The sequence below is a fragment of the Trachypithecus francoisi genome, unplaced genomic scaffold (genome assembly GCF_009764315.1).
Source record: "Trachypithecus francoisi isolate TF-2019V2 unplaced genomic scaffold, Tfra_2.0 Lachesis_group15, whole genome shotgun sequence".
NCBI lineage: Eukaryota > Metazoa > Chordata > Mammalia > Primates > Cercopithecidae > Trachypithecus > Trachypithecus francoisi.
In genome coordinates this window covers 30607832-30630614 of record NW_022681460.1, presented here as the reverse complement: position 1 = coordinate 30630614, position 22783 = coordinate 30607832, and the positions used below count along the sequence as shown (strand labels likewise).

At 39.1% G+C, this 22783-nt stretch overlaps 1 protein-coding gene and 1 long non-coding RNA gene across 2 annotated transcripts; one reads left to right on the top strand and one right to left on the bottom strand.

The window, feature by feature from the left end:
• The first annotated feature begins 1252 nt into the window (after positions 1-1252).
• Positions 1253-2107, top strand: GJB7 (gap junction protein beta 7). The gene is given in 3 exon segments (XM_033235231.1): positions 1253-1452; positions 1454-1788; positions 1791-2107. Coding segments are annotated over 3 exon segments (837 nt in total). The 5' UTR covers positions 1253-1267.
• A 2383-nt stretch (positions 2108-4490) lies between these two features.
• Positions 4491-10984, bottom strand: LOC117097054. Its single transcript, XR_004442787.1, has 3 exons — positions 7596-10984; positions 7246-7317; positions 4491-4639 (listed from the first exon to the last, which is right to left on the bottom strand). It is a non-coding gene; the product is annotated as an uncharacterized LOC117097054 (long non-coding RNA).
• Positions 10985-22783: the final 11799 nt, after the last annotated feature.

Sequence of the window (22783 nt, the reverse complement as noted above, 5' to 3'; positions counted from 1 at the left end):
TTTAGATGATCACCACGAGGCAGGGAACTATGTAGGTTTAGGGAGAGTCAGGAAGGTGAAAGCAGAAGTCGAATCCATGGGGATGAGTGAAATTTTCTAGGGAGAGCATGAAGAGTAAGAAAAGAGCAAAGGACAGAATTCTTAAGAGCTGGACAACAAAAACGAAGATGAAAGAATCAGGAGGAGTGAAACAAGAAGGGAGGGTAGAGTGGTGTAGAACTCAAGTCTGAAGAAGTTTCAGGAACACAAGTGCAGGCAACAGTGTCAAATGTCACAGGAAAATTACATAAAATTCAAGTGTCCACAAGATTTGGCAGTTGCATGACAGTGCTAATTTTGATGAGCAGAAAACCTACACTCAGTGAGGTAAGGAGTAAATAACAGTTAAGGAAGTAGAAATGAGGGATAAAGGAAGAAATACTGTCAGCAAGATAAGCTATGAAGATTCTCCCTCTCCCCTACTAAAAATGGACACTTAAGCATATTTGTAGGCTGAGAGGAAGGAGACAAGGGAGATTGAAGACCACAGAATACAAAACAGGGAAAACTGACAGATCAAGAATGGGATATAGAGTGTGAATGGTTATTTTGGGGCAAGAAGAGGGAGACTCTCCCTCCAAACTGGGTAAAGAAGGTAAATTGGGTGTGAATATGTCAGTCTGGAGGGTGAGGGAGAGGAAGTTTGTATTGGAGAGCTTCACTTTTCATTATCAAATTGGTGGCAAGCTGAGCTGCTGATATGGGATATGCGAAACAAGAGGAAGTAGGAGCAGGTAATAAACCTCAAGGATTGGGAGGGGCATTAACGAATTAGAGAAAGTGAGTAGAGACTACAGCGTCAACAATCTGGCATGTGAAGGACATCTCAAGATACCAGGATCACCTTGATATTCATATCTAATTCTCTTCATATCAGTAACATGACCCATCCATCTTTAGAGGGAAGCAATAAACTAGAAAGATTTTGCCAACCACAGAATTGTTTGAAAATGGGGTAGTGGGCAGTGGGGTAGATGACCAACCAAATCTCAAATTAAAGTGGACATGGGATTAATTATGTCCATGGACCAGTTGTATCATCTCCTTATATGTAAGCATATCCTTCGGGATTCTTGGAGGGCCCTAAACCACCAGAGTTGTTGTAATGCAGAAATTGTAATCTTACATAATCCCTCAAATAGTAGAAATGATCTGTAGAATAGAAGTAAATAAATCCTGATGAAATTGTTTTATTTTGCAGAGTCTTGCCTTCTTTTGAGCCTAAGTCATGAGTTGGATGTTCCTCAGAGGTCTCCTGAGTGGAGTAAATAAATACTCCACTGGGATTGGACGGATTTGGCTGGCTGTCGTGTTTGTCTTCTGTTTGCTGGTCTACATGGTGGCAGCAGAGCATGTGTGGAAAGATGAGCAGAAAGAGTTTGAGTGCAACAGTAGACAGCCCGGTTGTGAAAATGTGTTTTGATGACTTCTTCCCCATTTCCCAAGTCAGACTTTGGGCCTTACAACTGATCGTGGTCTCCACACCTTCGCTTCTGGTGGTTTTACATGTAGCCTATCATAAGAGTAGAGAGAAAAGGCACAGAAACAAACTCTATGTCAGCCTAGGTACAATGGATGGTGGTCTATGGTACACTTATCTTATCAGCCTCATTGTTAAAACTGGTTTTGAAATTGGCTTCCTTGTTCTATTTTATAGGCTATATGATGGCTTTAGTGTTCCCTACCTTATAAAGTGTGATTTGAAGCCTTGTCCCAACACTGTGGACTGCTTCATCTCCAGACCCACTGAGAAACGATCTTCATCCTCTTCTTGGTCATCACCTCATGCTTGTGTATTGTGTTGAATTTCATTGAACTGAGTTTTCTGGTTCTCAAGTGCTTTATTAAGTGCTGTCTCCAAAAATATTCAAAAAAACCCAATTCCTCAGTGTGTGAGTGCCACAGCCTCAGACATGTTGAATGTGGTAGGAGAGGGACCCTACTCCAGAATCATAATTCACACTTGGCCATAAACATACTCCCACTACCTGAAGCAAAGCTACTTGGTGACACACACGAGGGTTACACAAAGAAAACCTGCATCCCTCCTCAGCAAGGCCTAAGCTGAGTTGGAAGACAAAGTATGTCAGCCTTAGTATCATTTGGGAGGAATTTTTTTACATTGTCAATATGCTTTCAGTTATGAGCACTAGACAGAGGTCTCATTGTTTTGTTGTAGGGTTCTCCAGTATGTGGATAGCAGTAGTTGTTTTAGAATAGGTAATTGCAAATTAGTCTGAAGAAATCTAACAGGATTATTTTAAGAGCTTAGATTTTTCAGGAAAAAACAAAAAAAGAAACCCTGTGTCGGTTTTCTGTTTTTTCTAACTATCTCATTACAATTTGTGCACAATGAACTAGAAAATATAAAAAGTGACACTTTAGACAAATGTGATGGCCTTTGAGCTGAAATGAAGGAACTGGCAATCTTTCCAAAGTGGCAGCCAAGGCCCCACTCCCTGTCCTACTCAATCTCTATAGGGAAAAACTGTGGGATAGGACATTAGCCACCTGGAGACACACAGAGGAACATTCAACAGGAAGATCTCCAGGCCTTTTTCTGATTCAGGGATCCTTGGATGTAAGAGGACTAGAGGAGAGGGAGGAAAGCTATCATTTCAGTGGTCTCCAAATTAAGTACAAATATTACTGGGAGGTATCCCACTTAAGCCTGAACCAGCAGATGTTCAAAAGGGTCACTCTAGAGTCAGAAAGGAAGGCAGGTCCCCCAGAAGGCAACACATTGATAGGAAATGGAGGCCACAGAAAAAGAATGTGCCCACTTGACAATTACTTAAGATTTCTATTTAACCAAAAGAACATTGAAATACTTTGTAAATATTCATATTGTTGAACCTTTCATAATCAGGAATTCCCTATGTACTATATAGTATGTATGTCCCAGTTTGCCTATAATTTAGTAGTATATCTCCCTCTAGGACAAACAGTAAAATGTGTACTATGTTGTTACAGTGGTGCAAAAATGTTTAAAAAGTTTATCACCTGTTTTGAAGACTAGAACTTTCTTTACTTTTCTATTTTTTCTAGAAATTCACAGATACATTCTCTTTGGATTTGAATAAAAATAAAGGTATTTCACAATGCTCTTTGGCTGTCATTGGTATCTTTGCTAGACAGTAGTGGGTATGATTACTCTGTGAAATAAAACATGTTCTGACAACTTTAGAACAGGATTTGCAACACTGCTTGGTAAAGATAGCTCAGAAATTATTCTTCTCCCTTGGGAATTTAACAGAAAATCAGGGCATAAAAATGTAATTTTAACTAAAAACCAATTACGTCTTCCATGCCTTGCCCGCTTTGAACATAATCTCATTACAAGTCATGTGCAATGAGGGCTATTTGGGTGATTACGTGGTCTACAGACTATGTCAGCAGCAGTGGTCATTATCTCTATGTTAAAGACTGTGTTCTAGACAATGGAGAGAAAGGCGAAATTTGTGGTCTACCCCTTTTTTCAATTTATAAGACAGATCACTGCTGGACTTGAGCTTACAACCATGTACTTTATCATTGAACATGAAAACATCTACCCTGCACGAATGCAGGTAATCATGAATTTTGTGTATGTGTGACAATAATAGGTGGTTAAAAGAAATTTAAGGTTTTTGAGACCCTGATCATGGCACAGAATCTAGAAAACAGGGTTTCAGAATGCAGAACTGGAATGGAAACAAGGGATTTTGTCAGTCTGAGGATGAGTTTGATGCCAAAAATGTTTTGGGGGAGCTCAGTCTCTTCATACCAGTTACGGCAAGTTCTGCCTAAGCAAAAAAGTCCAACTGCTTGGCCATATATTCTTTGCGTTTCCACTTTGTATAGAAAAGAAACTGAAAGGTAATGTGAGCAAGGGTAATGGTAGCATAGATGTTTAAATAGGAAGGTGAGTGATTTTTGTTCCTTGAGTCTTGCTGGTAGTACCTTACTTTACAAAGTAAGTTTCCTATGAGAACATTCTGATGGCTTTCTTGGGGTCAGTGAGGACCCAAAGTATTTGATTGAAATTGGCAGTTAATTTGTATCATATTTATTGTTTCTCTTGTTGGCAAATTAATATTTATTGAGCACCTGGGAGCAAGACACTGTGCTATGTACCTCCCAAGATTTAATGTATAATTCCTGCTCAAGAAAATGTCCACTTCTGTTAAGGGTCATGGAGGATGGAGTATCTTACACCTGTGTCCTGGTCTCATTGGCCCACCTCAACTGTTCCACCCTGAAACCTTCTGGTGCCCATAGAGCAGACAGTAACCTTGAAGATGAGGAAAAAGCAGTCACTTTTCTTCAGGGACATGCAACTAGTACAGGCAGACTGAGCAATCAACCATAGGTCTTCCCAGATCACTAAACAGAGGTCTCCCTAATTTCATTTAAGCCACTCCCAGCTTGCAGTGATTATTCTGACTGCTCCGCACTTGTCCCATACTCTTTCTAGTTACAGACCTTGTTCCTGGCCACAGGAGTTCTCATTAGAGCTGGCAGGAAATGTTTTCAACCACTTGTACAAAAGAATGCCCAGAGCTCTAAGTGGTTGTGGTTCCAGTCTTCCCAAGGGAATGACGCCAATCTAGAAAAAAGACTGTGAAGATGAGAGAGGAGGGGGAAAAAGGCAAAGACTTGAGGATGTTTGAACTCCTCAATACCATTGTCCCTGAGCCTGGCTCTACTCCTAACCTTTCTGTGGTTAGTCACATGAAAGATAAATTCCTTTTTGCCTAAGCTGGTTCAAGTTGGGTTTCTGTGTCTTGTAACTGAGAGTCCCAATAAAGCCACATTCTTCATAAATTTATTTCCTGTATAATACAAAATTTTAATAATTTAAAAGCCTATAGTGCCCTGCCTCTCCTTATTCTAGCTCATATCCCATCACATATATGTAATGCTTTTCTTAAATACTGATGCCATTTATTCCTAGTTTGTTTGTATATTTAACACTGCACAGAGCACAAAAGTGAGGAGCACTTCATAGCTCTTTAAAAGACTAATTAGAGGGCAAGTGCAGTGGCTCATGCCTGTATTTCCAGCACTTTGGGATGTCAAGGCAGGAGGATCCCTTGAGCTTCGGAATTCAAACTTGAGATGCGCTATGATTGTGCCACTGCATCCAGCCTTGGTGACAGAGCAAGACCCCCCTTTTTTTTTTTTGAGATGAAGTCTTGCTTTCTCCCCCAGAGTGGAGTGCAGTGGTATGATCTTGGCTCACTGCAACCGCCGTCTCCCAGGTTCAAGTGATTCTTCTGCCTTAGCCTCCCGAATAGCTAGGATTATAGGCACCCACCAACATACCCGGCTAACTTTTGTATTTTTAGTAGAGATGGGGTTTGCCATGTTGGCCAGGCTGGTCTCGAACTCCTGATCCACCTGCCTCAGCCTCCCAAAGTACTGGGATTACAGGCCTGAGCCACCAGGCCTGGACAAGACCCTGTATTAAACAAAACAAAAACTAATGAGGAAAGAAAGAAGCAGTGGTGGAGCACGTAGAGGCAAAACATGTCAGAATTCAATTTTTATGTCAAAAGCCCAAGGAAGGTGTTCTAGGTCTAGAAAGACCTGCCAGAAGCACTTTCTCTAATATAAATCAGGCTTTTTTTCACAAAGCAAATCTTCCTTTGGCTGTAAAAGATATTGGTGACTTTGAGGAGCTCTGAGAATCTTCCACAGACCCATCTTGTTTCCACAGTGTTAGACAGTCTAACAACTTTGAGATGTTTATCTTTTAAAAATTCTATAATGTTCCCAAATATTGTTTGGAAGCAAAGTAAAATGAGTTCTGGATTTTACTGACGTAGGTCAAAATTCCCATCTATTTAAAGGTGAAGTATCAAATCCTTCCCTGGCTACAAAGAATTTTTAATTTTTTTTCTATTAAAAAATAAAAATGGGCTGGACGCAGTGGCTCACGCTTGTAATTCCAGCACTCTGGGGGGCTGAGGCGGGCGGATCACAAGGTCAGGCGATCGAGACCATCCTGGCTAACACAGTGAAACCCCGTCTCTACTAAAAATACAAAAAATTAGCAGAGAGTGGTGGCGGGCGCCTGTAGTCCCAGCTACTCAGGAGGTTGAGGCAGGAGAATGGCGTGAACCCAGGAGGCGGAGCTTGCAGTGAGCGAAGATTGTGCTACTGAACTCCAGCCTGGGCGACAGAGCAAGAAAAAAAAAAAAAAAAAAGGAAAGTGTTGTTCAGAGGAAATATGTAATTTCTGTTAATATTTTATCTCAAAAAACCTTCGGATAGTAATGCCTCCTGTCAAAGTAAAGAGAGAGAATGGTTGTTGTGTAGAACTGGGGATGAATCAATCACAGGACATTGAAAAAGTGGACTTGATTCCTCTTCTTTTGGAAAAGGTCACTATTAAACTCTGTGCTGTGGATTGGGGCCAGAGCAGACAAATATTAAGCAATACAACTACCATATTGTTGGCATAAAAATGTTAACTAAATAGATGATAAGTAGTCTCCTGTGATTAAAAGAGGTATTAATCACTAGGTTAGCCAAGAGTTTTCATTCATGTTTATCTCAAAGAAAAGTGCAGTAACTTGAGATTTGACTTTCTTTGGAAGATAAACCCGATAAACCAATCCTCTTAGAGATTGCTCCTAATTACATTAATTTGATATTAAAAATCAATGACTGTGACTATGATCAAGGACTTTGTCTTATTCATCTCTTTATACCCCTATATCCCCATAGGTTAGGTCCCTGTGCTTAGGAACTCAAACGTTTCTTGGAAAAAAATGTTGTGTTCCTCTTCCCTCTCCACTTAACCCTGATTTTGCTGGGGATGTCAATGTGCCCAGCTAAAAAGGTATATTTTAAAGTCTCCTCTGCATGTAGAGATAGCTGTGTGACTATCTTCTTGTCAAAGCAACAGGGTACTTTGGGGAAAGTTGTGTAAAAAGTGTACTGACCTAGTTTGCACGCATCTTTTTCCCCACGCCCACCCCTTCCTGCCCGAAACATCATAGCTTAATGTTGCCGGGAACATCTTTCTGCCATGAGGTGACTCTGAGGATGGATGTGAGACCTTCTGAAGAAGACAGGCAGGCTTCTGGGCCACTGATGCCATTATGAAATTGCCTTATCAGCCTCGAACTGCCTATTCTCCTACTGTCTGCTTGTTATTATGTGAGAGACAACTTAACTCCTACCCGATGTAAGTCACTGACTCGTTCTTTTACTTACTGCTCCAAACAGTTCCAGAGTACATTCACATTAGTGACTAGGATGAAGACACAGAAGGCATGCCTGTATCAACTGAAGACAAAAGAAATGCCTAGTATTTGAAACATTTAAAAAATTGAATTGAAACATTTAAAACTGAAACATTTATAAAACCTCAGCAGGGGAGAATTTTGTTCAGAATTTAAGTCTGGTGAAATGGAACAAGCAATCATTCTGCACCAAGATTTAAGATTTTAATATGAGACCGAGATGGCATTAGTTCACAACCTAAATACCTTGGAATTTTAGTGTCCACCACCTTAACATGAGCAAAGTATAGTATGAGACTTTTTTAAAAAGTTCATTTATACCTGTATTAACAAAGATGTGTGTCCAGACTATAGTGAATTATTTTCCCAATGCTTCAAAGACAAATAGCTTATTTTGTGTTTCAAAGTTGTAGAACCAGGACCAATGGCTGAAAATAAGAGAAAAAGATTTTTTTTTTTTTTTTTTTACCTAATATTGGAAAGTTGTATTAATTTGAACTGCCTCAATGAAATGGTTGCCAAATAAAGTGGTGAGATTCCCTAACACTGAACAAGGTGTTCAATAATATTTCTGGATTATATAGAAGGTATAGATAGATGACCTCCAAATTTCTTTTAAACTCTTCAAGATCCTGTGGTTCTAGTAACTAAATATTGGGCAATGGCAAAAAAAAAACTTTGTATTGGCGGTATCACTATTTAAACCTGAGTCCACAGAAAGATCTCTGATGAACATAATCATCTTTAAAAAACAAATTTCACGTGTAATGACAGGACAGCTAATTACAATAGACAATTTAGGTAGTCCCAAAGAACTGGTTATAATAGGATTCATCTTTAAAATCATGGCTTTATAGTTAGTAACTGTGAGGTACTTAATATTTTGTGTAATTTAATTCTTCTTTTCACCACCTTGAGAAATTGTAAGGCTTGGATCAAATATTTCGTCAGAGAGCAAAATGTGATGTAAAATGAGGATAAGCGATAATACATATCTCACAGGGCCACTGTACAGATTATATGACTCATGCCAAGCATGGCATGTAGAGATTATTTTAAAATGTTAGGTATTGTAATTAACAATACGTGGCTTTATCATATCACTTATCTCTATGTTATTTGCTTATATATTTGTATCTCCCTCTAAATGGTGAGCATTTTGAATGCAGGGAAGAACTGTGTCCTTCATCATTTTACCTTCAGGGGTTAACCCACAGTAATTGCTCAAAAACAATGAACATATTTCTGAATTTTTCAGCATAACTGTGTTGTATGAAGTAAAAAAAAAATCACAATATTCTGGAATTGGAAGAAATCTTAAAAATACTTACAAATCAGACTACAACCTAGAGCGATAGTGACTTGCCCAGTTACCTGAAGCCACTGAGCAAGAATTGTTTTTTAAAAGCTCCAAATTCAGTCTTCCAGAAATTTCCTATAAAACATTTTTTCAAAGATTTTGGAATACTGGCATATCCACATAATGACCAACTGTGTTACTTTTCTTTAAACCTTATTAGATAACTAAATATGTATAATCAAAGCATGATGGATTTAGCCTGTTTCCATTATGAAGGCTGATCTATTCATCCTAAAATGGACCAATAGCTAATGTGTCAGTCATCTCCCAATTAAAAAAAAACTCTAATTGTTTAACTTATAAGTACCCGAAAATATAAATGACTACCACATATTAGCCCATGTCCCCTGTAAAGTATAAATAAAAAATAATGGGAAGGTAATTTCTGGTTCAATTTTCAGACCTTAACTGTACATACTCCTTCCCAGTGTTAGTTTGCCATCTTGTGGCCTCTTAATCCTGTGCAATTCAGTAACTAAGTTAGCCTATGAAACTGATGAGCTTTATAGGCTCATCACACACTTCCACTTTTAAACGTACTTCATATGCAGCCATGTAAGTTACTGCACTTCCAATTTCACTCCAGACCAACTCCAGGTACAAGTGAAGCAAATCACCTAATTAAAAAATGTTCTGAGAAAAGTGCTCAAAGAACAGCTGAATATTTATTGATTATGCATACATGTTTGCTGAAAATGAGTGTATCTAACTTTTTTGACGAAGCCAATATGAACATGGCCTCTGATAAAGAAGAGAAAGCAAGGTAATAACAGGATTTGAATCTAAACTTTGCCAAATGGTGACATGGTCTTTCTCACTAACCTGACAGGATTATAAAATCTACCACAATGTTTGCTTTGTCAAAGGTGTGTGTATATAGTGTGTATATACACACACATGCTATTGACTACTATATACATTTTCCTTCAAGCAGTATCTAGGATTGTTAACCTGACCCAGCAAAAAAAACACTAGTCTCTTGGAATAGTCAGGTGGTGATAATACAAATAAGACTGAGCTACCTCCAGTGGTAGCTAATTCCTTTCTTAGTTATGAGAAATGAATTGCCATACAAAGAGCTCAGAAGAGTTGCTGACACGATTATTTATTAAATATTACCTATTGTTCTATCTAGATAGAGCCAGTCCTCAGCCTTGGGCTTCCCAAGCTTCTCTTCCAGGATCTTTGAGCTCAGCACTTTGTCACTGAGGGCCCAATTCTGTGTATGAGACTTGAAAACTCTTAAGAGAGCATGTCTGCCCTTTGCTTCAATGTTGTATTTCTGAGGAAAGCTGCCTACTTAGAGGTTATAGCTTGGTCAGTAAAAAGAAAAAGAAGAAGAAAAAAACAATGTAGCTAGGCCACAGGAATGCTGGGTTCCAGGTTATAGTTTTAAAATCAAAATTCAGTTTTTCTCTCACTGTCAGGGGTATCAGCTTAGAGAAAGGCAGGCCGAACACACACCTAAAGCTCAAGGATTACACAGAACCAACCAGCCTCTATTTTGTGCTGCTAAGGGCACATCATTATCACACAGAGCATTCTAGGTTTCTGGTCTTTTCACTTCTGGCAGAGCAGATGTTGCCTTTCATACCAGTCTTGTCTGCCTTGGCTGGGAGCTGCTACGGGAACAAGATTTTGTGGAAAGAAACTAGAATTACTACTTCAGTTTCTCATTTTATAGTGGTAGACTTTTTAAACTGAAGACATCAATGTATGACATGACATAACCTCTAATTTTGCCATATTTACTGAAATGAGAACTGTATTGCACTACTTCCTGTATTTACAATGAGAACCTAAGAACCTTCCCTATATATTTCTGACAATCTTAAGCTTTATTCTTCTGCCTTGAAATAAATGGCAATACAGTCATTAACCAGGACAATGGAGAAAACATTCTGAACTAGGGGCCAGAGACCTATTTTATAGGTTTGCTGTTAAAAGTCTTTAAATTTTGCCATGTCACTGTCCTTATAAAATGGGGTTAATTTTCCTCTTCTTATGGGGCAGGGGTGGTTGTGACGATCAAATTTTAAACTGCATAAATGAACACCCACCTGCCATACTTGATCAGAAATTCTCTTTTGAGAGTATATACGCTTGAGAGAAAATTTTGTAATGCTGCAGCTGAGGTTTTAAAATCTTCAAATAAGTAAATCTAATGAGCTGATCAGTTTTAATAGGGTTGGAAGTAGCAAACAAGGATTGCCAAGAATGACTTAAGCATTTGGATAATGTAAAAGTGTACTGAAAAAACAAAGATTCTCTGTATATCCTTCTCCCATCCAAATATTAAGTGTTAAGGTGTTGGTTAACATCTTAAAGCTGGCTGGGTGCACTGGCTCACGTCACCCAACACTTTGGGAGGCCAAGGTGGGAGGATCACGAGGTCAGGAGATCGAGACCATCCTGGCTAACACAGTGAAACCCCGTCTCTACTAAAAACACATACACAAAAAATCAGCCGGGCGTTGATGACGGCTGCCTGTAGTCCCAGCTACTCGGGAGGCCGAGGCAGGAAAATGGCATGAACCTGGGAGGCACAGTTTGCAGTGAGCCAAGATCGTGCCACTGCACTCCAGCCTGGGTGACAGAGCGAGACTCTCTCTCTAAACAAAACAAAAAAGAAAACATCTTAAAGCCTCCATATAAAAGCAGCAAATCTGACTTGGCAAGAAGGGGGCATTCCTCTTCTGACGATGATTCACAGACATCTGTTTCCAGTGAAGAATTGCCTGGTGTCATCTGCTCCTGAATAGTTTGAAACACACTGTGTCCTTAAAAGCCCAGTGGCTTCTTGAACACCTCACTGCTACAAAGGGACCTAGGGACATGAGGGCCATTATCATCCTTGTGTCCACTTCTTTTCTCCAACTTAACCCAGGGGAACAGGGGGATCCAGGAGACCTATGGGTGGTAGCAGTAAAGACAGTGTAAGTGCAGCTTGCACAGTGAACATTCTTTTGCCATATTCATAGCTATTTTGGGGTGAAAAAGAACCTGGTAGCAAACAAAACCTCTGACTACAAGTTTCAATTATAACCCTCCAAATACAAACTGACTAGAGAATTCTACTCTAGTCAGAATCCATTAAACTCCTGCATACTTGCTTCTCATTTCCATTTCTCTCTTGGCTTCTCTGGTTTAAGAGTACACACTGCAGTGCAGATCTTCAGTAGTGCAGCCCCTTTGTTTTATGCTCCCTACCTTCATCAACACAGCTACCTCCTTCATGGCTCCAGAAGTTTATTCTTTTTTATCTTTGGAACCAATGTTAACTAAACCATAAGCGAAAGTGAATAGGTATACATATATATACATGCACACATATATATTAGTAAATACACTGTTATTAAGGATAGTTTTGAAGTTTTCAAACAATCTCTCTCTCTCTCTCTATATATATAAAACTGTGGGTCTTAAGAAAAATCACTTATTAATCAGCTGCTGACACTGCTTCCTAATCACCTAGAGATAATTCTTTTCTGATACTAGGATAATTTTTATGGAACCTCACAGCTAAAAACACTGAGCAACCTATTATCTCATTTGGCTAAGTTATATCTAACTTACAAGAATAAGCAGAAATACAAGAAAAGTTCTCAGCGCAGTGCCTAGCAAATAGTAGCAGTCAACAAATGTTAACTATCACTAGCAGATCTGACGCACAGGGTCTAGGCAGGCCAGACAGATTCCCTGGACTTGAATAATTATAAAGTTTATCTTTTCTTTTGGCCACAAATACCCACAATCTTTGTTACCTATCCTCCCATTCCTACGATTCCAATTCTTCTTCTCTGACTTCCTCCAAATATGCCTGCCAACATTGTTCATTATGCTCCCTAGGGTTCCCTCTATCCTCTCTAGAACTCTTGTTCTTCACTGCTTCACAGACTTATATACTGCAATTTCATCTTAACTGAACCTGGATCTCCCAAGATGATACTCTCAAGAAGCTGCTTTCCCAAACTCCTTACCTGTACCACACAGCCTGTAGGTATGCTCTTAATCAATTATTTTATTTTTATTTTTATTTTTTGAGACAGGGTTTCATTCTGCCACCTACCCTGGAGTGCAGTGGTGTGATCACAACTCACTGCAGGCCTGAACCCCTGGGCTCAAGCAGTTCTCCCACCTCAGCCTCCTAAGTCATTGGAATTACAGGGATGATCCAACAGGCCTCGCCCTGCTGAAGCAAATTTAGGACTTCAGTACTTCTCACACTGGTTTCTACTAAGGGCATCTTCTGCGTATAGTCCATCCAATAAAATGCACCAAAGTTAATCTACATCGAATTCAGGAATCTATTTGTATGGCCATTTCCAGACACTGTGAGCTGTATTACTCCTAAAATCATAAATTTCAATGTCCCAGTCTTTCATACCTAATTTTTAGCCTTATTCCCACTATACCCTCTTTGTCACCATTAAGACCTCCAGTTCCTTGACCTTTCCCTTTTCATGTGTCCTCTTGGCTGTTTTCTCCCCTATCCAGACTCAATTCATCAACATGTTACTTCTACCAGGACTACACAACCACCTCCCTCTTCTATCCAACTGAGGAACACTATCAGATATACCATGTAATCATGCAGAGGGTGCTACTAAAATATTATGCTTTCCTAAATCAGCTGGGCCTTGAATGTGAGAAACAGCATATATTAGCTGATCAGTAATCCTTTCATATCCCCTACTCAGCTCTGCCTCCTATCTTTTGTTTCAAATTTTCACCATTCAAACCTTCATTTTCTACTTTCCTAAGGCTTGCTGTTGAGCAGCAATGTTGTTTCTTTCCTTCCTGACAAAGAGCTCAACATTTCTACTTAACAGACTTAGTCTAAGAGGTATCCTTCCTACTTTGTAATGCTAATATTCCCAACCTGTGTTTTTGGGACCAGGTTCCATCCACGACTTACCTACCTACCTAAGTAACAACTATCTGCTTTTACTTCCTTAGTTAGCTCATTCAATTAAACCAGAAACTAAACAGTATTTGGCATTATTTAAAACTTCTGTAAAGATCAATCACCACCAACAGTTAATTCTGGTAGAGTCTTTATCTTACTCTTAATTGATCTCTCAATGGCATTTGGCATGACCATTGACACTTTATCATTCCCCCTCCTCTGGCTTCCATAATGCTCTGTACACTCACCCCCTTCCTAGTTCTTACCGGACTCTTTCTTCCCAAGTCATCTTTGCTGGTTTCTTCTGCATACTAACTGTTGGTGTTCCTCAAGATTTTCGCCTTAGCTGTATTTTCCCATGTGCTTTCTGGGCATGCTGTCTTTTTCCTCAAACTAAGGTTAAAAATGGCTAACTCTCAGACTTGTACATTAGATTTAAAGACTGATTTTGCTTCTTCCTTCAGTTCCAGTAAAATGTAATAAACGCTAACTATACCCCAGATCCTGAGCTAAATGCTTTGGAGATAAGACAGGCCACTTGCCCTCAAGAAATTTAAAATTCAGAACTGTAGTTTCAGAGTCTCACATAAAGTACTGATCACTAATTAGGCTTTAGCCCTGGGATGCAAGGTTGCTTCAAAATTTGAAAACCAAAAATGTGATTGATCACATAAACAGAACTAAAGGCAAAAACCACATGATTATCTCAACAGATGCAGAAAATGTGTTCGATAAAATTTAACACCCACTTTCATATTAAAAAACTCTCAATAAACTAGGCATTGAAGGAACATACCACAAAATAATAAGAGCCATCTATGATAAACCCACAGCCAACATCATACTCAATGGTCAAAGGCCGGAAGCATTCCACTTGAAAACTGGCACAAGACAAGGATCTCCTCTCTCACCACTCCTGTTCAACATAGTATTAGAAGTCCTAGCCAGAGCAATCAGGCAAAAAAAAGAAAGGGCATCCAAACAGGAAGAGAGGAAGTCAAACTATTCCTGTTTGCAGACATGATCCGATATCTAGAAAACTCTACAGTCCAGGCCCAAAAGCTCCTTAAGCTGATAAACAACTTCAACATACTCTCAGGATACAAAATCAATGTAGAAGAGTCACTAGCATTCCTATACATCAACAAGCCAAAAGCCAAATCAGGACACAATCCCATTCACAACTGCCACAAAAATAATACAATACCTAGAAATACAGCTAACCAGGGAGGTGAAAGATCGCTACAAAGAGAACTACAAAACACTGCCCAAAGAAATGATTGCCCAAAGAGATGATTGGGCTGGGCGCGGTGGCTCACACCTGTAATCTCAGCACTTTGGGAGGCCAAGGCAAGCAGATCACCTGAGGTTGGGAGTTTGAGACCAGCCTGACCAACATGGAGAAACCCTGTCTCTACTAAAAATACAAAATTAGCTGGGTATGGTGGTGCATGCCTGTAATCCCAGCTACTCGGGAGGCTGAGACAGGAGAATCCTTTGAACCCGGGAGGCGGAGGTTGTGGTGAACTGAGATTGCGCCATTGCACTCCAGCCTGGGCAACAAGAGGGAAACTCCATCTCAAAAAAGAAAAAAAAAAAGAAAAAAAAAAAAAGAAAGAAATCAGAGATGATACAAATGGAAAAATAGTCCATGTTCACGGATAAGAAGAATCAACATCGTTGAAATGGCCATACTGCCCAAAGCAATTTATAGATTCAATGCAATCCCTATTAAACTACCAATGACTTTCTTCACAGTACTTGAAAAAACTATTTTAAAATTCATATGGGAACAAAAAAGAGCCCAAATAGCCATGGCAATCCTAAGCAAAAAGAATAAAGTTGGAGGCATCATGCGACCCAACTTCAAACTAGACAATAGGGCTACAGTAATCAAAACAGCATGGTACTGGCACAAAAACAGGCACACAGACCAATGGAACAGAATAGAGAGCCCAGAAATAAGGGCACACACCAAACCTATGTGATCTTTGACAAAGCTGACAAAAACAAGCAACGGGGGAAGGACACCATTCAATAAATGGTGCTGGGATCAGTGGATGGCCACATGCAGAAGATTAAAATGGGACCCCTTCCTTAACTCCAGATGGATTAAAGACTTAAATGTCAAACCCCAAACTATAAAAACTCTGGGAGGGCAACTTAGACAATATCATTCAGGACATAGGCATGGGCAAAGATTTTGTAACAAAGACTCCAAAAGCAATTGCAACAAAAGCAAAAATTGACAAATGGGATCTAATTAAAGAGCTTCTGCACTGCAAAGGAAACTATCAACAGGGTAAACAGACAATCTACAAAAGGGGAGACAATTCTTAAAAACTTTGCATCTGACAAAGGTCTAATGTCCAGCATCTGTAAGGAACTTAAGCAAATTTACAAGAAAAAAAAAAACTCCTAAAAAAAGTGGGCAAAGGATATGAACAGTTTTCAAAAGACATACATGCAGCCAACAAACCTATGAAAAAAAGTTCAGTATCACTGACCATTAGAGAAATGAAAATCAAAACCATAATGCAATACCATTTCACACCAGTCAGAATGGCTACAAAAAGTCAAAAATAATAGGTGATGGCAAGGTTGCTGAGAAAAAGGAACACTTATACACTGTTGATGGAAGTGTAAATTAGTTCAACCATTGTGGAAGACAGTGGGGCAATTCCTCAAAGACCTAAAAACAGAAATGCCATTCAACCCAGCAATCCCATTACTGGGTATATACCCAAAGGAGTATAAATCATTCTATGATAAAGATACATGCATGTGTATGTTCACTACAGCACTATTCACAATAGCAAAGACATGGAATCAACCTAAATGCCCACCAATGGCAGACTGGATAAAGAATATGTGGTACATACACACCATGGAATATTATGCAGCCATAAAAAGAATGAGATCATGTCCTTTACAGGAGCACAGATGGAGATGGAGGCCATGAGCCTTAGCAAATTAATACAGGAACAGAAAACCAAATACTGCATGTTCTCACTTATAAGCGGGAGCTAAATTATGAGAACACATGGACACGGGCGGGGGAGGGGGAGAGGGGAACAACAGACACTGTGGCCTACTGAAGGGGAAGGTGCGAGGAAGAGATCAGTAATAACTAATGGGTACTAGGTTTAATATTTGGGTGATTATTAAATAATCTGTGAAACAAACCCCCATGACACAAGTTTACCTATGTAACAAACCTGCACACGTACCTCTGAACTTAAAAGCAAAACAAAACTGATCACTATACATCTCTGCATGTATGACCTACAGGAATCTCAAACTCAACATTATCCTTTCTTCAAATCCAATTCCTTCTATTATTAGCTTGGTAAACAGCATCAACATTCACAAATACTAAAGACAGAAACTTACGAATTTTATAAGATATGCTATTCCTCACATCGTAACCTCTACCAAATCCTTTCCATCGGCACTTCAATATATTCTATTCTGTCCATCATTTTAAGAACTTTGATTAAATTCCACGACATCTTTCAGCCACCAGTCCATCTTTCCTTCCCCTTCCCAAACTTTCGAAAAATAGGTGTTTATACTTGCTTTCTGTAAGTCTCAACCTTCTTCTGGCTTCCACTAAAACTAAGTAATTGCAAAGTCACTGGTTATTTTCTTACCACTAAATTCAAAGGATACTTTAAATTCTTACATTGGCAGAGTGTAACAGAGCTGAACATGCCTCCTTTAAATACTTCCATCCTACTGTTGCCATGATTCTCCTATTTTGCTATTAATCTAAGTACTGAGTTCTTCTGAATTCAGCCCTTTTCTATATTCTCTTTCCCTAAGCAACCATCCATTCATAAAACTGCTCCTCTTCATCTTAGCTACATGAAGAAATGGTATGTCTTCAACCATTTATTTAAACGAAAAACCTCACATTTCTTTCCTCTCCCTCCTTTTCCATAAACCTTAATGGTCAAGTCCTGTCCAATATTTTAGATCTCTCAAGTCCATCAACTTTTCTCCCTCTCTGCCAACATCAATCTACTTTAAGCTGGTATCTTCTTTCCTGGATGACTTGGACAGGCTTCCTAACCAGTCTTCTTCAATTCCCCATTGGAATGCTTCCCCTCCAGAGTAAACTTTTAAAACTCCAAGTATAAGAAATCTCATTCCTCCACTTAAAAACCAAATGTGAACTCATTACTTAGGATAAAGTCCAATACAAACAATTAGGTCTAAGACACTAAGTGATCTGGCCCTTGCTTATCTTCCTTCACTTTAAATTTATCCTTAGCAACTTTCTATCATTTCCCCAAAAGCTATTCTTATCAGAGCTTTTTACACGTTTTTCCCTTAGCCCGAGTTTCCACTGCCTTCCCTCCCATAATTTTTATTTATTTAGTTTTTTGAGACGAATTCTTGCTGTGTCACCCAGGATGGAGTGCAGGGGCATGAGCTCGGCTCACTGCAACCTCCGTCTCCTGGGTTCAAGCAATTCTCCTACCTCAGCCTCCTGAGTAGCTGGGATTACAGGCGCCTGCCAACACGTCCAGCTAATTTCTGCATTTTTAGTAGAGACGGGGTTTCACCACGTTGGTCAGCCTGGTTTTGAACTCCTGACTTCGGGCGATCTGCCTGCCTCAGCCTCCCCAAGTGCTGGGATTACAGGCATGAGCCACTGTGCCTGGCTAATTTTTACTTTTATAGGTAAGTCTTTATTGCTTTCCCTCATCAGAGTATATAGTATCATATTCTCACCCTATATATTCTTAGAATACCCTGTCTTATTCCTTTATAGAACTTAGTAAAAAATAAACATATTTTATTCAAAGTGCTGTGGGAAAATCATGAGTTTTCCTATCTTTGAAATTACTTGAAAAACAAAAACAAAAACCAATCTATCTGCTTGGTGGGGAATATTCTGGAAGCAAGCCATTAGGGAGGCTGTTAGAGCAATTCAGGCAAAGTATGATGGTGATTTGGGTTATGATGACAAAAAAAGTTCCTTCCTACTTAGAAGGTAGAAATGATGGCTGGGTATGGTGGCTCATGCCTGTAATCCCGGCATTCTGGGAGGCTAAGGCGGGTGAATCACGAGGTCAGATCAAGACCATCCTGGCCCAAGTGGCGAAACCCCATCTGTACTAAAAAATACAAAAATTAGCTGGGTGTGGTGGTGTGTACCTGTAGTCTCAGCTATACAGGAGGCTGAGGCAGAAGAATCGCTTGAACCCGGGAGGCAGAGGTTGCAGTGGGTCAATATCATGCCACTGCACTCCAGACTGGTGACAGAGCAAGACTCTGTCTCAAAAAAAAAAAAAAAAAAAATCAGAAGGTAAAAATGACAATTGTGACTAAACAGAGAAAGAACATGAATTATTACAATGTCAACATCTAAAATCCTAGCTCCAGAAAACCAGGTAGTGACTTCCCTTATCAAGATAAGAAATATCGGGAGAGGAACAGATTGAAAGTAGGGTGAAGGACATAATGGTTTGGACACGATATACTTAACTATGAAGTAGGCAGTTGAACATACAAGCAGAGAACTATGAAAACTCTGGTCTTCAGAGGTATAAATATGGGTAGGATAGATACATTGATGATACTGAACTCCACAGAATAATGCAAAGGGAGTGTGGAGAGAAATAGTGACCCAGAGATCAGGTACTCGAAGCGGAGCTAGGGATGGAATCAGAAATGGAGCATCCAGAATAGGTAAGGAGAAAACCAACAGAATATTTCAAGGAGTCATCAACCTTTCTGCATGCTCCTGAGGCAGTGAGTGGGGGCAGAAAAACAAACAATACATACAGCAGCATGGAAGATAGTGGTGATCCTGACAAGAAAAAATTTTAGGAGAGTTGTGGGAACACAGAAAGTGGCAGTTAAGTGAGAAGTGAGGAAATGGAGCATATATGAGCAGACAAGTCACACTGGCTGTAACTGGGACCAAATAGGGTTATAGTTGGATGAAATAAACTGTCTCCCACCTATGTTTTCAAGAACAGTAGTTACTAGAGTCTATTCATAAACTGTTGGAAAGATCAAGTAAAAGAATTATTGATCAAACAAGAGAGCAACAGAAAGTTCTTAAGGAGATTGGGGGGGAAGGGGGGAATGGAATCCAGAAGAGGAAACTGGTTTTTGCTAAGTAGAAGAGTGCAAATACAAGCAGGTTTATTGACTTGGTGGTGAAAAGTTGAAAAGGTTCATATCATTTTTCTTTTTCCTCAGCAAAATGTGGTTAAATGATCATGAAATGAGGGCTGTATGTTATTTAAGCTTGTAGAAGCAAGTTACCAGAAAACTACAGAAAAACTGCCAGGTAGTGTTGAGTCTACTTAAGTTTTGAGATTACCAACCTATCTCCTGGAATAATTTTCTTCCATTCCACTGCTCAAGAGCAGACAGAATGTTTGGGGATTCTTCCAGATCATGACAGAAGGAGAGGTGTATGGTCTGAGGATATTTGCAAAGGAGTGCTTGTAACAATGGGATCTAGTTTCTAAGCTGAACAAGTTGAGGACAGGAGTGAGCTGATGAATAGTCAGCAAGTGGTAGTAAAAGGTAGAAGTTTTTTTTTAGCAGAGATATCTTGAGCAGGTGAGCCACAAGTTTGTGGCTAGAAAAATTAATTGAATTCAAGATTTGGAAGTGATATGGGGTTTCATTGTGGCAAAGTCATTGAAGAACACAGGTATTATTTTCTTCATTGACTGGTAGTGTTGAAGATATAAAGTATTTTTTAAAAATCTGTTGTAAAGAATGGGCATGTGAAACTTTATGATCCGGGTGTCCCTCCGATGAGGTGACATTGAAGCTGTGAACTGATGGATATGAAGTCAGCCATAGAATTAAGAGGAATAAGCATTCCAGATCGGCTTTGAAGTGGGGAAGGAAAGTTACTGTGTTCAATGAAATGAGAAGAGTGGGAAATGGGACGTAGGATAAGAATGTTTAGAGGCAGGGGCTTCTGGCAAGTATGACAACTGGATTTTAATCAACGTTTAATCACAATTACTTGAAATTCAATGAATATTACTTGAATACCCGTTTAATCACAATTACTTGAAACTCAATGAATATTACTTGAATACCGGGAAATATTCAAAACATTAACAACCAAAACAGCAAAGGAATCAACCAATTGGGATATATAAATTGAACAATCAGAAAAATCACCATTTGCAAACAGTTGGTACAATTGAATTGGTGTAGACATGTTGATTATCAGTTCTGGTTGAATAAATGCTGTTTGAGATCAGCATTTCTCAAAGTGTGTTCTTTAGAATGCTAGTTCAGTGGGATATAACTAAGCATTAACATTAAAAGAAGAAAAATGTTCTCACGGTCAATTAAGTCTGGAAAATTCCCACTTTTAACTTTTTGCATATTCACAGAACTTTTGTCTTTAATATGCAAACACGCATTAAATTCTTTAAGAGAGGCCAGGTGTGGTGGCTCATGCTTGTGATACCCACACTTTGGGAGGTGGAGGCAGGTGGATCACTTGAGGTGAGGAGTTCAAGTCCAGCCTGGCCAACATGGTGAAACCGTCTCCACTAAAAATACAAAAATTAGCCGGGTGTGGTGGTGTGCACCCACTTGGGTGGCTGAGATAGGAGCATCACTTGAACCTGGGAGGTGGAAGTTGCACTGAGCCGAGATTGTGCCAAAACTACAAAATTAGCTGGGTGTGGTGGCATGTATCTGTAGTCTCAGCTACTGGGGAGGCTGAGGCAGGAGAATCACTTGAACCTGGGAGGCAGAGGTTGCAGTGAGCCAAGATCACACCACACTGCACCAAGCCTGGGCAACAGAGCGCGACTCTGTCTCCGAAAAAAGAAGAGACAGAGAGAGAGAGAAAAAAAAAAACTACAGAACACAATTTAGAAAACTTCATCACAGCAATACTCTCACTATAATAAACATGCTGAAACAGGCTGCCTTAGCCATTACTTATTAGTATTTCTCTTATCCATTAGTCTCTTTCCCAACTTCATTAGCCTTTCTTCTGGCTCCCATCATTTTTTTCCTGGACTATTTTAGGTTCCCCTAAGTAATCTCCACGTTACTCAATTTATCCACTATACCATGACAATTATCTAAAATTGATACCGATTAAATTGTTCAGTCTGCATGCATCCAATAACTATTTTCAAAAACGAAAATAAAGACTTCATACAGCACACAAGAACATTCCTGAACCCGCCACCCATCTGCCTCCTCAGCTTCACCTTCTTCAACTTCCTATCTCAACAAGTGGCCCACTGGCAATACTGCAATTATGCTTTACCTCCAAGCCTGAAATTCTCTTGTCCCCCTGAACCAATGAGCATTCACTCATCTTTCAAAACTCATATTTTTTACAAACACTTTCACACCTACCTACCACCTTTTCCAGAAAAATAGGGCATTCTTTCTGATGTCCCTAGGTATTGTATTATTGTCCTTTCATCTTATTATCTATAGCCACTGTGACTGCTTGATAAAAACTTGCCTTAAAAATCTGTCTAGCCCTTTAAAATAATAATATATGTATGTTAAATTTAACACTGTTGAAAATTTCAAAAACCGTCACATTTCACTTAAGACGATGTATTCTGAATAACACAATTCTGACCTGTAATATGCAAACTCTGGGGGTTCAGAAGAGGAAAAACTCCTACTTTTTAATGATGAAATTTTAGCAAATTTAGGCTGCAGAAGATATCTCAAGACAATAGGTGGGGAAAAGTATACCATGAAAAAAATAAATTTTATGATTTTTTTAATACTTAGACATTACATTCCATATCAAAATTTATCAACATGCTGTTCTATAAATTCATCTTTTTTTTTTTTTTTTACCATAATTTGATTTTTCTGTTTCATGCTAAAAAGCCCACTCTCTCATAACTACCTTTAGCATACATTACCTGGAATATAAAAATTTCATTAAATGTTGGCAAACTCTTCCCCATGACATGTAGAACAATTACAGAAATGTCTAGTTATAAATTTTCTTAAGCTAATGAGCAAAAGAAAAGCCCCAATACACTGGCATTTTCACTTAACAGTGGCTCATAGTTACAATGACCAGAAATAAACCTACTTGCTACTGTGCTATATAGAGTAGTTTTGTCAAGTGCCCACCTTTAAGAGCTAGGTCAACTTCTAAGAAAACTGTATGGAAACATTCAGTTGTTAACAAAAATTCAATATTAAAATTACTCAGTTATTTATTGTTAATTTAGGAAAAAGAAAACCCATGTA